This window comes from Myotis yumanensis, unplaced genomic scaffold, assembly GCF_028538775.1.
Source record: "Myotis yumanensis isolate MYYU_CA2020_CCGP unplaced genomic scaffold, mMyoYum1.0.hap1 SCAF_7, whole genome shotgun sequence".
NCBI classification, from domain to species: Eukaryota; Metazoa; Chordata; class Mammalia; order Chiroptera; family Vespertilionidae; genus Myotis; species Myotis yumanensis.
The window spans coordinates 87,132,084-87,150,249 of NW_027223758.1; the positions used below are offsets into that span (position 1 = coordinate 87,132,084).

Here is an 18,166-nt window from a genome sequence, read left to right on the forward strand (position 1 = left end):
ATGAGCAGTATGTACCCGCCTCCCCGCAGGGGTTTGGGCAACTGAGGCAGAGCCTGTTGGGCCCTGGTGTGTGTGGGTGTCTGTGAGGTTAGAGAGGAAAGCATGGTGTGCAGGGGAGTTTGTTGGGATTGGAGGGACAGGCCAAGTCAGAAAGGGTCCAGGAACGTTAGGTCCAAAAACCTGTAAAGAGTCAGAATGAAGCTAAGATCCAAGACGGGCACTGGAGTTAACTGTGAAATCAAGTGCCCGGGAGGAGGACACAGTATAAGCCATTGCTCAATTACCAACGTTAACTTACCTTTGAATACAATGAAATCTGAGGAATCCTAGCTCGTGGTTGTGATTGAGGGGCTGTTTTGTTCAGAAAATACTGTCTGGGGAACACTAAACGAAGAACTTTTGAAGTGCATACGGAAGAATGTGGCTGTTGATGAAGCTGCTGGTCCACAGTTCATTGGGTTCATGCAGAAAATTCAGCTCTATTCTAATTCCACCAAATTCAGAGATCAATTTGGGTTTGCACAGCAATAGTAGAGAATGTATGGGCAAATAATTTGTATCTTCTAATACCATCAGCTTCTATTTCCTCTCTTTGTTTTAATGAACTTTAAGTATGGATATTAAAATCTTCCGACAGTAAATGATCTCCATAATGAAATCCTTCATTTAAAGATGCATGGTATTGCTATGAAAGGGACAAATATGTTCCATTGAAACAAGCTATGAATGTCTATAAACTTGCTTAGAACAAGGTTAGTTGCTAAATGTCATATTAATTTTTGTTAGTTATCCTTCACAATATACTTGAGAAGTGGACAGCATTATTGTTTCTTATATATTAAATGTTAGACTATTTTATCAAGTTTACCAGGGCTTATGGTATAAATAAGGTAGAAAAAAATGTTGTTCCTAATATAAATAAGTGGATAAATAAGTAAATAAACAGTATGCTTAGAATGACTTCTTCAAATAATTCTCACAATGACCCAACTCTCATACTTGACTGGGTAAGGAGCTATAGTTTGGCACAAAATAGCTGTGTGAACTTGAAGAAAAATAAAGTGTTCTTTATCAAGCCTCAATAAGGCAACACTATGTCCACACCACCAGGTGGTTTATAAGCATTGTATTATTTTTATTCCTGTGACTCATATAGCATACTTTACCTAAATGAACATCAGGTTCATAATAAGGAGGCTTGAGCTTGAATCACAATGAACTAATGAAGTAGGTAAATCCCCACTTCCTGAACTGAGTCCACCTCAGAGTGCATGATTAAGCTACTGTTACCCAACCAACCGAGAACACAACTCATCAAACGGCCCTGGGCTTGGTCTGCAAACTGCACGTTTCATATACCACTCCTCTAGTTTCAATAAACAAATGCTTCTTCAGCCACGGGCCAGGGTGGGAGGGATGGCTTGCTCTCAAGCCCAAAGGGGACACTAGTCTTGCTTGCAGAATGAACTGGGTTGGGGTGCGGCAAAGAAGGTTCTGCTCTGAGTCCTGGCGTTCTGGCTCAGAAACACTGAGACCATTGTCTTTAGAGGCAACAAAGGGGGTTGTTGAAAAAACCAAGCTTTAATAGAAAGCCAAAAAGCTGTGCTTGTCATTTTATGTTTATTTGGCATTCAAGGATGGCAGTCATTCTCAGCTCTTGCCGTTGTTTATACTTAAAGGAAGCCCCATATCCATGGAATGGGAGCCAACTCTCAATATCTCACTCTTAAAAAAAACAAAACAAAAAGCCCCTCTATCATTTCTATTCATTCCCTTGTGCTCCTGTTTGGGGCTGGTGAACGGCAGGTCAGCAGGCTCCTTAACACCAGAGCCCGCTAACCCTCCTGAACAGTTCTTTCATAATGAGACACACATTTGCATTTACTTGGAGGAGGGGGACAACATTCCTATGACACTGAGTCAGATTCTCCTGTGCTATCAGTGTGCGTGCATGTGTGTGTGTGTGTGTGTGGTTTTAGTTGGGCAGTTACTAATTGCAAGAGGAGGGGAAGGGTAATCCTTGTGCAGTTTGTTTCAGCTTCTTGGTTAACAATTACATTGGGCCTCTGTTTTATGGGAAACAAGGCTAACCTAATCTTGAACGTTAGAGGAAACTGCTGCAATGATGTAACCTTTACCCTGTTTAATTGAATGAGAACTGGAATGGAGGGTGATAGAGTGCTGCTGGTCACTTGGCAATGGGCAAGGGTCACTACCATGTTAATTGCTATCTACAGAGCAGACCCATTTTTCTATGGTGATCAATTTAAGAATAGTGTCATTCATTGAAATGAACCAATGCCCTTGGCTTCTTAGAAGACATGAAAGGGAACTGATAACAGTAAGTTGTCTGAACATCAACTAAGATAAAGCACTTGAACGGATGTGGGTGACATCAACACCTTATATTTGAATGGTGAATTACATATTTTTCATTATATTGCTATAAATTACTTTTATGGCTATAGTAATTATATTTCATTGTATCATTTTATGTGACCATCATAATAACTCTGTAAAGAATGTAAAATAGGTATTCAGCCCTAGCTGGTTTGGCTCAGTGGATAGAGCATCAGCCTGTGGACTGAAGGGTCCCAGGTTTGATTCTGATCAAGGGCATGTGCCCGGGTTGCGGGCTCGATCCCCAATGGGGGGTGTGCAGGAGGCAGCCAATCAATGATTCTTGCTCACCATTGATGTTTCTATCTCTCTTCCTCTCTCTTCCTCTCTGAAATCAATAAAAATATATTAAGAAAAAATAAAATAGGCATTCATACTCTCAATGAGAAGTTTGTTGAGAATGAGAAGTTAAGTGATTTGCCTAAGGTCAAATAAACCAGCCTACCACCCAGATCCTGCAGCCCCCCTTCTTTTTCTGGCCATTGAAACTGATTTTCACTTGACTTCACTGAAGCCTTTTATTTAATTCTGGTTCGAATTAATTTAGGACAAAGTCTCTCTTATCCATCAACTCTTAACTTCAAAGGAGTTGCCTTTCCTTAAACCACTGTTTCATAGGTTTTAACCAAACCCAAATGCCATCTCCTTCTATCCGTGTTAAAAATGTTCACAACAATGAATCATCTCAGTCAAAGGTGGTTGTTGGAGCTGCTAACCAAGGTAAACCATTCAAAATCTTAATCAAATGTCTCAAGACCCGAGTGAAAGCTGATGAACAAAAGTAGCCACAGGATCCTACCAGCATTCCAACCAGACACCCAGATGTCTGACGTATCACTGCTCCGTGAATAACGCGGGCCTGCCTCAGTCAGGAAGGAAAGAAGCTGGCGGCTCCCGTACCTCGAAAAGATGGTTCTGCGATCATTATTTTCTGATGGTGAACAACATGACTGGCAATGCTTCTCTTTTAGTTCATTTTCCCACACATCGCTGCAAATGGTACCTTTTGTGGAATGCTGACTGTAAATATTTAAGAGACTCAGGAAAAGTCGAGTTCTGAGCACGTCCTGCTTCCAACCTTTTGTTTGTTTCCCAGTGAGAAGGGTCAGTGATCCATTTAAACGCTGGTGTGCGTGGACTTAGGCGAGGCTGCCCTGGAGGCGGGAACGCCAGGGCGAGGACCAACCAGACGGCCATCGTTGTGCCTGGCAGCCTGACATCCCTGCCAACCCTGCCAACACGCCTCTGGAAGCAGATGTTCTCAGAGGGGGAGTGGTAATCGCTTATCCTCTCATATTTGTTCCGTCAATGCTGACGCGTAGGAATGACAAGAGTTAGGTGATGGCTACCGACGATGCACTAGGGATGTGCCTTTTCAGAGGGAATAAACATGATGACTTCACAATATATATTTTTTCCCTCTCTCCCAGCATTTTCTCATGTTTTAATTCAAACTTTCCCCACATACTTACAGTCGGGAAGGAGTCGTCATATATTTGCCCCCATGTCCTGTGGTAGCTCCTGGGCTAATCTGGGGGTAACGGACAGATCCTACTAATATTTTCTAATCCCTGGGTCTAGCATCCAAACATAAACGTCAAGCCCTCTTCCTTGTGTTTGCAAATTCCCTCTTTCAGCCAGAAAAAGCAGAATTCAAACATAAAACTCCCAAAGGGCCATGTTTGTTGGTGACTTATAAACAAGGAAAACTGTGGGTCCCATGTCAGCACCGTGGTTACAATGGCCTTTGGTGACTATAATGAATGAGTGCCAGCCAGTCAGTCAGCCTGTCAATCACTCAGTCAGCCTGTCAGTCAATCACTCAGCCTGTCAGTCATTCAGTCACCCAGCCAGTCAGCCTGTCAGTCAATCACTCAGTCAGCCTGTCAGTCAATCACTCAGTCAGCCTGTCAGTCATTCAGTCACCCAGCCAGTCAGCCTGTCAGTCAATCACTCAGTCAGCCTGTCAGTCATCCAGTCAGCCTGTCTGTCAATCACTCAGTCAGCCTGTCAGTCAATCACTCAGTCAGCCTGTCGGTCCTTCAGTCCCTCAGTCAGCCTGTCCGTCAGGCAGTTGGCCAACCACTCAGTCCGTCTGTCCGTCGGCCAGTTAGACTGTCAGTCGGCCTGTCAGCCCGTCAGCCAGCCAGTCAGTCCCTCAGTCCGTCTGTCCATCAGCCAGTCAGCCAATCACTCTGTCTGTCCGTCAGCCAGTCAGCCTGTCAGTCAATCAGTCAGCCAGTCAGGTCCCCTCCACACCCCGCCGTGGGCCTCACGGGACCCAACCGTGCAAGGGCGCCCGGCTGCCCCCTTACCGACTAGACACTCCAGCGGTGACCCGAGGGGTCGAGCGGGACCGGAAAGGACGCTTCCTGCCGCGGGCACGTGAGGGACGGCCTGGAGCGCCCGGGCACATAGACAGCCACGCTCACCTGCGGCCGCGGCCTCGGCCTCTGCACCAGCGGGCGGGCCTCTCGCGAGATCGCCTCTCGCGAGACCACCCGGCGGCAGCGAGCCCCGCAGGGAGCAGAGCGGTTGGCGGTGGCTGGCGGGGAGGGTGGGCGCCCCCGACACGTGGACGTGCACGGCTTCCGGTGTCTGAGAGTGAGGCCGTGGGCCGCCTTTGGGAGCGGGAAGTCAGCCGCCAGCTCCGTCCCGCCTCCTCCGTCAGGTGATGGCGGTGGCCTCACAGGCGCCCCCTGGAGGGAGCGCAGCGCCGTGCGGCGGCCGCGAGGACAGACGTGGCCTCTTCCTAAACAGCGTGGCCACAGCCAGGCCCGGCGTCCCCTCCACCCCTTTTCCAAGATGAACAGGGCGGGTCCAGGCAGCCGGGGGGGGGGGGGGGGGGACCTCACACAGTTGGGGACTCGCTGTGAACCCGAGCACCGGCGGCCGGCGAGGCCCACACCAGGATGACCGGGCCCGCCCTTCTGGACGGTTCTTTGGCCCTGGCCGTCGGTGGCCATGGAAGCTGTTCCTCCGCTGGGTCACGCTTCCTCGAAGGGGCCGCTGTTCCTTTGTTGAGGTCTCGGTCACGCATGTTAAAGGCTTTTCTCCTCCGCCTGGCGACACCTGCGCGGGTGCAAGAACGGGGGGTCCCGGTGGCTGGTGGGAGCCGGGGCGCCCGAGCTCTGCCGTCGGTGCTGTGGGGTGCCCCATGCGGTATTTTTAGGGCTTTTGGGGGGCGGTAGTCGGGTTCTGCAGAGAGGGCTGTTTGATCGTGTGTCTGGGAGCCAGTGCCCGGTATTGGGTGTGAGTGTGTGTGAGTGTGAGTGTGAGGGTGTGTGTGTGTGTGAGTGTGTCCGCCTGTATTGCAGTGTTTTAATGTCCAGTCTCTCATTGCTAAGGGAGTTGAATAGATTCCTTAATGTTTGTTAGTTTTTAAAAATTTTTTTATTAAGTTATTACATATGTGTCCTTATCCCCACGTTACCCCCCATTCCCCCCACTCATGCCCTCACCCACCTGTTGTCTGTGTCCATTGGTTAGGCCTATATGCTTGCATACAAGTCCTTTGGTTGATCTCTCCCCCTTACCCCCACCCTCCCCTACCTTCCCTCTGAGGTTTGACGGTCTGATTGATGCTTCTCTGTCTCTGGATCTGTTTTTGTTCGTCATTTTATGTTGTTCATTATATTCCACAAATGAATGAGATCATGTGATATTTATCTTTCTCTGTCTGGCTTATTTCACTTAGCATAATGCTCTCCAGCTCCATCCATGCTGTTGCAAATGGTAAGAACTCCTTTTTTACAGCAGCGTAGTATTCCATTGTGTAGATGTAGCACAGTTTTTTAATACACTCATCTGCTGATGGGCACATAGGCTGTTTCCAAATCTTAGCTATTGTGAATTGTGCTGCTATGGACATAGGGGCGCATATATCCTTTCTGATTGGTGTTTCTGTTTTCTTGGGATATATTCCTAGAAGTGGGATCACTGGGTCAAATGGGAGTTCCATTTCCAGTTTTTTGAGGAAACTCCATACTGTCCTCCATAGTGGCTGCACCAGTCTGCATTCCCATCAGCAGTGCACAAGGGTTCCTTTTTCTCCACATCCTCGCCAGCACTTGTCATTTGTTGATGATAGCCATTCTGACAGGTGTGAGATGGTACCGCATTGTCGTTTTGATTTGCATCTCTCAGATGATTAGTGACTTTGAACATGTTTTCATGTGTCTTTTGGCCTTTCTTCTGTCTTCTCTCGAAAAGTATCTATTTAGGTCCATTGCCCATTTTTTGATTGGGTTGTTTATCTCCCTAGGAATAAACTTGACTAAGGAGGTAGAAGACCTATACGTGGAAAACTACAGGACACTGAAAAAGGAGATAGAGGAAGACATAAACAGATGAAAGAACATACCGTGTTCATGGATTGGTAGAATCAACATCATCAAGATGTCCATAGTACCCAAAGCAATCTATAGATTCAATGCACTCCCCATTAAAATACCAACGGCATATTTCACAGACCTAGAACAAACTTTCCAAAAATTCATCTGGAATAAAAAAAGACCCTGAATAGCTGCAGCAATCCTGAGAAAGAAGAACAAAGTAGGTGGGATCTCAATACCAGATATCAAGCTGTATTATAAAGCCACTATTCTCAAAACAGCCTGGTACTGGCACAAGAACAGACAAATAGATCAATGGAATAGAATAGAGAACCCAGAAATCGATCCAAACCACTATGCCCAATTAATATTCGACAAAGGAGGCATGAAAATACAATGGAGTCAAGACAGCCTCTTCAATAAATGGTGTTGGGAAAATTGGACAGATACATGCAAAAAAAATGAAACTAGACCACCAACTTACTCCATATACAAAATAAACTCAAAATGGATAAAGGACTTAAATATAAGACGGGAAACCATAAAAATACTAGAGGAATCCATAGGCAGCAAAATTTCAGACATATGCTGAAGCAATTCACTGATACTGCTCCTAGGGCAATGGAAACTAAAGAGAAAATAAACAAATGGGACTACATCAAAATAAAAAGCTTTTGCATAGCAAAGGAAACCATCAACAAAACAACAAGAAAGCTCACTGCATGGGACAACATATTTGCAAATGTTATCACCGATAAGGGTTTAATCTCCAACATTTACAGGGAACTCATACAGCTTAACAAAAGGAAGATAAACAATCTTATATTTGTTTTTAAGTTAAATTTACTTTTGTGTGAATTTTCTAAAAGCAAAACCGATTGCCCCCATTTTATGAATGAATGAGGATTGTAGACCTGGCAGGGGAAAAAGGGAAAGGTGGTGACCACTGAGCTTCCATCATGTTCAGGAACCTGGTGAGGAGCTTTCCATGCATTGTTTCCTTAAATGGAGCTCTTTCATACCAACAACCAATAGGTAATGTCAAACACACACACACACACACACACACACACACACACATTGCCATGAGGTGGGAGAGACATTTTTTAAAAAAATACATTTTATTGATTTTTTACATAGAGGAAGGGAGAGGGATAGAGAGTTAGAAACATCGATGAGAGACAAACATTGATTAGCTGCCTCCTGCACACCCCCTACTGGGGATATGCCCGCAACCAAGGTACATGCCCTTGACCGGAATCGAACCTGGGACCCTTTAGTCCGCAGGCCGACCCTCTATCTACTGAGCCAAACCAGTCAGGGCTCGAGAGACATTTTTTTTTTAAACTTTATTTATTTTTTTTTTACATCCGGAATGCTGGGGGGAGTTTTATAATTTAGTCTTTCTTTCTCTGAAATATAACTGAGACAGATGACGTTACAAAATCAATAAAAGGAAAGGATTCTTTAACAAAAAACAATAACAACAGAGCAATGAGTATACCATTTTCATGAAAAAAGTGCCACCTTGAAGAGTCAGTAGGGGGATGTTAAGTTGATTGTTATCAAGGTATTGTGCCAATCACAGGGCATATGTTGTCAGCCTTGTCTTTGTTGGCTGATTTCCCCAAATGGGAATGAAGGAAGGGAGCTGGCCTGTAAGGGAGAATGGAGATGGACTCCAGAGTCAACCCTGTGGCTTTGTCAGGCTGCCCAGAGGCTCCTGGCCAGTGAACATGCTGCTGGGACAGGGGCATGCCCAGAGTCTACGGAGAAAGGGCACAGGGGCTCTGTATCCTGCCCCTGTGCCCCAGATCGTCCCCGGTGTGCCTCTTCCTTTAGCTGCTGCTAATCTGCATTCTTTGTATTAAAGCTGTAATAAAAGTGCAGTGCTTTCAGGGAATTCTGTGAGTTGTTCTAATACGTGATCAAACCTGCAGGGATAGTGGGAATTCCTGAATTTATAGCCAGTCAGTCAGAAACACATGTAGCCTCTGAGACTTGTGATTGGCACCAGAGCGGGGAGCAGTCTTTTTGAAGAATTTGCCCTTCACCTGTGGGGTCTGTGTTAATGCCAAGTAGTGTCAACATGGACACTTGGGGTGGAAATGGAACATAATTACACTTTTGCTTGTTAACACCACTTTTTATTTCCCACATGATGTAAAAGATAGATGCATAAAATCAAAGATAGATGCAATAAATCTTAATTTGGCACAGAATGGATAAAGATGAGGACAGAGCTAGGCAAAGGAACACTCTTCATTGCCATTAAAGGTGTTGATCCCACACACCAGGTGAGTGAGACTAGTGTGTGCAGAACTCCTTCTGCCTAGAAGCCCTAGAGGCACACCTGAACACACCTTTTTCCTTATCCTCTTCACTTGCCTTTGCCAAGGAAAGCAAAGGTACGTTTCTCTTTGAGGTCTAGAGCTGGTCTACTTGGCCCTTCCCAGATAGGCTTGTTTTTAAGCAAGAGCAGCCACAAAGAGACTTCCAGAAAAATGGAATGTCAGAGAAACCATTTACCTAGGGCCATCTGTGTTGCAACAGTTGTTCTTGCTTGAGACTGTTCTGTAGTAGCACTCCTTCTGGGGGGCCCAATCAGAAGACTAGAAAGTGAAGGAGCCAGGCCCAGCTATGATTTAGCCCCACCTGACACATGAGACAGCAGAACCAGACATGGAGAAGATGTATGACCTGCATTACTGGTTTACTTGCTTTGTTTCTATCCTTTTCTGTTGTTGTTTTCACTGTATCCATTAGGGTTGGGAGGAGGACCAAATATTATCATTATTTAACTTGACTCTTAAGCCTCCAATATTTTTATTAGGTTTTTAAAAAAATAAAGTAAACAAACATATTTCCCAATGTTCTGTGGAATAATAATGCTATTAAGCATCTCTATAGGCAAAAAGTGAATCCTTTGTTTACTGAAGGCATAGAAAATTCTCATTGTTAGACATGCCCTTCCAAGATGTTGGCCAGTTCAAGCAGCCTTGCTACTAGAACAAAGAAACTGCCCAACCCAAGAGTTTCTTATCCATCCATCCATCCACTCATATACTCTAAATAATTTTGGGAGGGAACCTGGAATAGAATAATATGATAAAAAAATAAAAATATAGTTCATTAGCCCATGATTTAAAAGATCATCAACCTTTTGATATATATTTTTCTGTGCTTAACCACTCAAATATTTATAACACTTGAGCCATTCTTACACTCTTTTATAATTTTGTTTTGGGGTTCACTTATGTGAATATCTTCCGTATTGATAAATATTTCACTGTATCATCATTTTCATGGCTTCTTAGTATTCCAGCCTACCATATCATGCCATAACTAGTCTAAGTGTTCCTAGAGGCACACCTGTACACACACCTCATTGTCCATTTAGGTCAGTTCTATTGCATATGTACCTTATGGGGCTTCAAGTGTGTGTGCTTCATCATAGACCCAGAGGGCAGGATTCCAGGATCTCAAGGTGCCAAGAGAACCTCTTTCTAGGTGTCTCAGTAGCTAATGTACTCTGCTGAATGATGAATCTGAAATGTGGCCAGCTTCTCCTTACCCAAGTTACATCATCCCAACTTTGCCAATCTGCTCTTTTGGGGTCACTAGATTCATGGAGTTTATTCCTGGGTGAGTCCTTCTACCAAGGAGACAGATGCCTCAAGTCTTGGAGCAAAAATTTCTTCTTTGGCAGGATCCTTAAGTCCATCTGCTACGAGGGCTCCTGGTATAGTTTAACTGTTACCTGAGTGGCCCAAGACAACAGAGCTTCCATCATGTTCATGTCCGTAGACTTGAGTATCTTGATTTGCTATGTAGAGGAATCCCCAAAGGTCTGGGATGGACTATTGTACCCTGAGCACCAGGAACAAGCTCCCCAGAATTTGCCTTATTTAAAAGAACTCTGTAGCCTTGCACCTCAAGTGTTGAGTCCTTAGACAAGTATCAGCTTTCCTGAGAACTTGTTTGAAATGCAGATCTTGGCCCCACCCACCCCAGAGTCACTAAATCAGAACTACAAGTTCAAGAAGCACTGCGCCATCCTAGCTGACACAGTATCCCTGGCTTGTCATTCAATCCCCAGAGGATCCAACTGAGCCTAATCCTGGAGGGCTAAGATTAAAGCTGGACTCCAGGCCAGAGCTTCTTCATAAGGTGCACACACATCCCCTGGGGATCTTGATCTTGATGACATGCAGACTCTGATTTAGTAGATTTGGTTTTGAGCCTGGGATCCTGCATTTGTCACTCGCTCCCAGGTGATGCTAATACTGTTGGTCAATGGACCACATTTCAAGTAGCAAGAGACTTGTATTTCTTAAAACTTGTCAAACTGTAAATATCACCAAAGCACTTACTAAAAATACAGATTCCCTGGCCATACTCTAGACCTGCTACATCAGAATTTACCAACTCCTCAGGTGACTTTTGCAATTAGATAAAGTTGAGGAATACTAAGAGAGGGAGAGCAGAGCTAAATGTACTCCTTAAGGGATGAGGCACTGAGATGCAGCTAATAGATACTGACAGGCACCAATGGACACGCCCTTGTCTCTCACCCACAAAGCGAAGGGGGATCTGTGTTTCGTCTAGTGGTGATTATCAGGTCAGGATTTGCCCCTGTAATTGATGCAGAGCCTCCTGGCTTCTCTCTCTGGTGCCTCTTGAGTGTTTACAGCATTTTCATGGACTTCAACCCCAGACTCCATGAGCACAGACTGGCAGTCCCACTACAAGGCAGAGGTCCCCAAAAAGCCATTCACTCTGCTAATGGTTCTGTAAAGGAATTGGCTTCTTGAGCCAAGGAAACACACAACACTCCACTGCATGGGAATCAGAGGTTCTCAGAGGAAAAATGAGAATGTAGGGAGTGGCAACGCTCTGAGTGTCTGTCCCTTCCTTGGACTCCTGTGTCTTGTTGCTGTCACCATATTGATGACCTGCAGGGCATGCTCATTCTCCTTTTTCACTAGCTCTAGCACAAAACAAAAGCCACTAATTCATTTATTCTCCCAAGGAGCGAAACCCACCAAAAACCAAAACAACACACGCCGTTTTGTCTCGGTTACAGGACAGGGGTGCTTGAGTCTGGTCTCAGTGCTGACATGGAGCTAAGAGAAAGAAAAGGTGGCTGGTTAGTCAGGAATTGGCCATTGGCAGCAGTTTCCAGAGCCCTTGCACTGGCTTTGTACGATGGGATCAACAACCGTGTGATGGAGTTGGCAATGAAAACTACAACAAGGAGGATGATTATCAGCAGACAGTTCAAACCCTAGGCACACATTCTCCAATAACTGTTAAGCATGTAATATTTGCTAATCACCTGATTAGATGCTGCAAATTCAAAGGATCAAGATAAGTAATATAAAGAGCATATCTCCTAACGTCTGATATAAAGTAAGCATATTGTTAGCTATTAGCATCGCAAACCCACCTCCAGATTGACTATAACAAGGCTTTCCATTAAAAAAAATCATAGCCCCAAAGGTGAGATATTTTGCCTGAGATGCTTAATACTCAACCGATAGGTCCTGCTTCACACTGCAAGTAATGACTTGTCTTTTTCCTTTGAACAGACTGACTTCATATTACTTTAGGAAAGATTCATTGAAACAAAGAAATAACATACCCAAGATATAGTGTTTTTAAAAACATTTTTTTAATGAAGAAATAATTCCATTCCAAAATATAGACACACAATTAAATAGTTTAATCACTTCAAAATATAACATGTCCCCAGGAGGTTCCAACATACACACACACACACACACACACACACACAAAACAATACTTAACAGCAATACAAAAAACCCATACAATAGTAGTTCTGTTACAATACCAATGAATATCATGAAATCTTTAGGGTCTCTGTATTGGTTACTTCAAATGGTGTCAAATTACAGTAGTCATAATTAAAAATGTCTTACAGTTAATTAGCCTCAAGATATGACGCTTCTGATTCCCCCCCCCCCGCCCCCCCCCCCCCCTCTTTTTGGTTCAAAAGTAAAAATGCCCTTTCTTCTGAGGACACTGGAGTTCTTGTTTGTGGCTTCTTGCGTGGAATCGAACCAAGGTGATTGCAGCAACCAAAAGTTGCCGTATTTACAATGTTTATCTACAGTGAACAGCCAGGAACTAATAAGGGTAGACAAAGATGATCAAAATAAAGGCGGACATCAGTGCTAAATTATGATGCAACAGTTTGGCTCATGCATATAAGAAAATACATAGTATATCACAACAAAGGCCACACTCTTATGCAATTAAGTTCACATTACTACTTACAAATGAACCTTCCCTGCCTTATCATTCGAGAATCCATTTTTCACAATCTCCAGCACATCTCCCTCTGACCAACCAAACGTACCCCGACTTCCGTCCTGACCAACCACAACTGATTCCTGAATCCCATACAGTAGACTTCACCCTCCTCCCTCCCTCCGTGAACATGGCGCTGTGGAGGAGGGTTGGCTGTGTTAGACCAGTGCTCATATAGGCCATCATCCCTGATGGAGATGGGTGTGCAATGCATGTGGAACAAGGAACACCCCCGCAAGGTATAATTGTATCTAATGCACGGGACAGGTAAGACCTGCAGGGTTTGCTCTCAGAACAGGCCCCAAAAGTAAATTTGGAGAACCAAGGAGAGAAACCCGCCAAAAACCACCACAAACCAAAACAACACACGCCATTTTGTCTCGGTTACAGGACAGGGGTGCTTGAGTCTGGTCTCAGTGCTGACGTGGAGCTAAGAGAAAGAAAAGGTGGCTGGTTAGTCAGGAATTGGCCATTGGCAGCAGTTTCCAGAGTCCTTGCAATGGCTTTGTACGATGGGATCAACAACCGTGTGATGGAGTTGGCAATGAAAACTATGACAAGGGGGATGCTTATCAGCAGACAGTTCAAACCCTAGACGAACATTCTCATGTAGAAACCACAAAGGGACAACAGATGCCAGCTCAGTCCAGCCGGTGGCTGCCTGCCACCTGCAGGGTCACAGTTCTGAGTTCAAGAACTACCTGGCTATGATTGAGAGCTGATAGCAATGCAGGTAGCTGGGATGTAGTGGTTTTAAGTATTGAGTATGAGGCAGCAGGGACCATCTGCTCCATCTAGAGAGGTACGGCTTCACAGAAGATGGGCAGTGGAAAGGAGATGAACATGAAGAGACATGGACAAAACCCGCAATGAAATCCACCTGCGCAAAGAAATCTGAGAACTGTGCAGTGGTGCCACTTTGGTGTCAGCCTGGTTCTCTGGAAGGTCTGGTTAAGCCCATCAATAGCTAGGACGGGCTCCTTACTAATGTCAACCAAGAGCTTTACTATCCCCAAGGCAAGTGATGTTGTTCTAAAGGGCAGCCAAGGAGAGGGTTTCTGACCAAATGCAGAGATGGGGACATCTCAGGGACTCTGGAGAGGGAGCAGGAAGATGTCAGGATGTGCGTTCTCAGCTGGGCACCCGCCCCCGACTGTGTGGGGTGGGAGGAGGTTTCTGCCAGCTCGGGAAGCAAATCAAATTGCTGAAGCTTTAAGGTTGACACAGGACCTTCCTTGTTTATTCTGAGTAAGGCCTTTGCAGAGACTTTACAACTTCATCCTACAGCAGTGGTTCTCAACCTCTAGTGCATCAGCATGACCCGCGTGCTTCATGAGACACAGATTGGGGGCCTGACGCCCAGAGTTTCTGATTCTATGGGCCTGGGTTCGGGCCCAAGAATTTGCATTTCTAAATAAATTCCCAGGTGATGCTGATGCACTCGGGTCCAGGGAACACACTTTGAGAACCACTGTTCTAAAATGATGTTCTCTTCTTTCTTTGAAGGGAGGGCAGGAATCCCAGAGCAGCTGCCGATTTAAGCACGATGGATCTAACATATTGCAGGATTTTTATTTGCATCAAGTCTTGAAAGAGATGGGTTATTTTTTTTTCCATTTCCCAAGAATCCCTAAGGGAGGTTGTTAGTGCTCCTCCAAAAGGGTCCTCATAAAGGACCATTGACAGTCTTTCACTCTCCCTTCTTCGACAGCTTTTTTGCACACCAGCTTTTCCCTGAGTGCAAAACCCCGACGCCACGGAGAAGAGCCTGTTTCCTTTCTCGTGACCACAGAAGGCTGCATGCAGAACACTGGGGCGCCAGCGAAGGCAATACACATTCAGAAATGAAAGGAGCGAACGTTTTTGCAAGCGCACTTTAAGCCTGTACAGTGAGAGCTGAAGGCCTCCGGACGACCTGACGGGGGGCGGGGGAGGGGAACCTGTGGGCGAGCGGTGCGGTGAGACATGCTCCCTAAAGCTAAACCGAGAGGAACAAGCCATGGAAGAGCAGAGACCACTGCAGTCCGGGTGGGGGTCGTATGGCACCTGTGGTTTATAGACAGCTTTAGTCACGAGTATTTCAAAACATAGTTCACAGTTTTAAGAAGATCTGTGCTGATTTTAAAAACTAGATTCTATATAATTTGCACGTTGTCTTATTTTGAATATGATCTCTATTTGGAAAAAGTATTTACACTAAATTCTATGGCTGATTCGCTAGAATATCTTGAAAGAAAACAACCTCCAGTTGGAAAGAAGCCCACAGACTGGGTTATCCCGGTGTGTTTGGCTCCAGTCGCTGCTCACAGGACTTGGAGGCCCTGGCGGACAGTGCAGGCCCCGGCCCTCCGCGCCTGCACACTCAGGACCTAGGTCCTTCAGGGTCAATGGATAACTACAAGGGGTTGTTTTGTCCCAATTACTGTGGAAAACAATGTACATCGTATAATAAACTGGTTTGCTAAAATCTCAAAGAATTCAGAAATCAAATCCTAGCTATAAACAGTATTAATATTGTCATTGTAAACGGAACAGGTTCAATATCATGTGCAAATGATATTGAAAATGCTTGTTAAATACTGCCATCGTGAGTAACAGCAGCGTGGTTTTTTGTTTTGTTTTTTTAACCAGGGATGAGCCATGTTATCGAAGATGTAGCTGATAAGTTAGCTTTGAACAGAAGTCTTTTTTTTTTTTTTTCCCTTCTTAACACACACACCTATGAACTACACATCAGAGAACGAAACATTAGCTGCACTACAGTCAGCAGAGCACGTCTTTAGGGGCGGGTGTGCCGGGAGCTGCTGCGCGGGGTGGCTCCTCTCCCAGTCGCTGCCAGGCTGCTTCTCCTCTGGGTGGGTGGTGGGCGCAGCGCTCCCCTTCGTCACCAGCGCTCATGTTACTCTCATCATCTGTCTGACTATAGTTTGCCTGGGAATAAGGAATGTGTAATTTTTTTAAAGATGAAAACTGTTCTCTAAGTCAGGAAGCTTAGGACCCTCCCTTTCCCCTGAGACACAACACACACATACACACACACACACACTCACACACACACACACGCGCGCGCGCGCGCGCGCGCGCACACACACACACACACACACTCTCTCTCACACACACACTCTCACACACACACACTCTCACACACACACACACGCACACACACTCACACACATGCGCGCACGCACACACACACTCTCACACACACACCCTCCACTCACTTCCTCTGATAATCGGGGATGAATGTCTTGGGGTAGTGTGTGCTATGTATTGCACCTTCTGAAAGAGGACAAGAACCTCCTGTTGAGTCCCCTGCTCAGTGGGGACTGAGAATATATTTTTTCTAAGAAGTCACTACTGATATTTAAATAATGGGCCCCTGTGGCCACTGGGGGTTAGAGCGATGCAGAGCTGTCCTTTGGACAAGGAGATGAGAGCACTGGCTCACCAGCAAAATGCCCTGCTCATTTTTTTTTTAATCCACTTTTGATCTTCAAATTCCCCAATTTCTGAAGCTAGGCTCTGGCTGGCCGGGGAGAGTGCAGTCGCATGCGGCCAGAGGGCTGGAAAAGGACAAGTCCAAGATCTGAGTGGGCCCAATGGAGCTGTGGTGGACTCCGTGTTGAGTGCTAACCCCTGTGTATACATTTCTTCCGAAGTGGCCAGTGGAGAAGCAGGAAACCAGGTGTTCTGGCTTTTTGTGTTGCTAAGTGTATATTCACCTTCAAATAGGCCTCAGGCTCTTTTTGAGCAGAGGATGGACTTCCCCTGCCTCTGGCGTCCCACCTTGTGGCCTTTCCCCACGGGGGCTTGGTGGGTGGAAGCCAATGAACTCTGAGCTGATGAAGTCGGCTGCCTTTAGGACCCTTGGGTCAGAGGTGCCTGTCCTGTGGGATAATTTCTGGTCTTGCCGTACAGTCAGAAAGTCAAATAGATTTAAAGACCATGAGCTGCTCTAGAATTCCAGCTGTCTTTCTAGGCTACGTCCAGACAAACTGCAGGGTTCTGTCGGGTTGTAAATGAATTTTGCCCGAGTGGTTGATTCAGTGACAGGCCGGCTCACGTTTAGAGTCCTGTGAATGCCATCTAGGCAGGTACAGGATGCATTAAATGGCAGAGGCCACAGCTGTGTTATTTGTTTTTACTGCCAAATTTGTAGCAAAGATGAAACATTGCCCAGGAACTTTCAAAGTACTGAAATATGTGGCTTTTAGGTACAAGAACCAAATGCCACTTTTTATCTGGGTTCACATCAAGGACAATTTATTAGGCTTTTAAAAATATATATTTTTCTAAGAAGTCACTACTGATGTTTAAATAACATGCAGAACAAAAATAATCAAATTGCCAGAGCTCAGCGAAGGAGACTGCTATTAAAGGAAAAAGCTCGCTCCTCTGGGACTAGCTTTGTTAGAACTGGAGCGAATATTTTCAGAAACAGCTCCTGAGAATGTTTTCACTGTAGTTGTAAATGTATCAGGAGAGCAGAAGGCAATGAGGTCAATAAGATCCTTCCATTCACACCGAAAGGGCCTCACAGACCCAAAAGCTTACTCCATTGTAGCAATTATGCCATGAATTTTACTTGCTCAGTCTTAACCTGAGGACTGAGACAGGAGGTGTGTAGTGTGTGAGCTAGAATGTACTCTTTACTAATTGATGCCACAGCAACCCAGCACTGACTTCCGGTCTGGTCGAGCCTTCGGTCGTAATCGGTTGTTAGGACCCTGGCTCTTTATTATATAGATCACAGTTTGATTGGTTGAATGGATGAACAGACACTTAGCATATTAGGCTTTTATTATATAGGAAATATGTATATCTCCTTTTACAATTTAACAGCCAGAGTTGAGTTTACTATCAACTACAGACTTATGGGATTCCATGGTTGGAAAAGACCGCATAACAGCAGTAGATATGAGTCCTTGGGCCAGTGCAGCCAGATAACTGAGAGAGGTATTAGTTTTGATCTGTAATGAGGGGCATCTAAGTGGCCACCAGCTGGGGCCAGAGAAACCATCTAGACATATGGGACAGTGGAGCTGAAGGTGTATGGAACCATTGCACATAGCTGAGCCCTAGCCTTGTTTATAAAAATT

The 18,166-nt window shown here is 45.2% G+C and overlaps 1 protein-coding gene across 5 annotated transcripts in view; it reads right to left on the reverse strand.

Annotated features, from left to right (window-relative positions):
* Positions 1 to 12,738: 12,738 nt before the first annotated feature.
* The window catches only part of DTNA (dystrobrevin alpha), a 220,703-nt gene continuing 215,275 nt past the window's right edge, over positions 12,739 to 18,166 (reverse strand). For 3 of the 5 annotated variants that reach the window (XM_070421203.1, XM_070421195.1, XM_070421199.1), the window contains one exon: positions 13,408 to 15,998. Coding sequence is in view for 1 of the 5 variants with exons in the window: in XM_070421194.1 (XP_070277295.1) it covers positions 13,357 to 13,497 (141 nt within the window). In the remaining 4 variants the exon portion in view is untranslated. Of the gene's footprint in view, positions 15,999 to 18,166 lie in introns of all 5 variants that reach the window. The other 2 variants (XM_070421194.1, XM_070421198.1) reach the window with 2 other exon arrangements.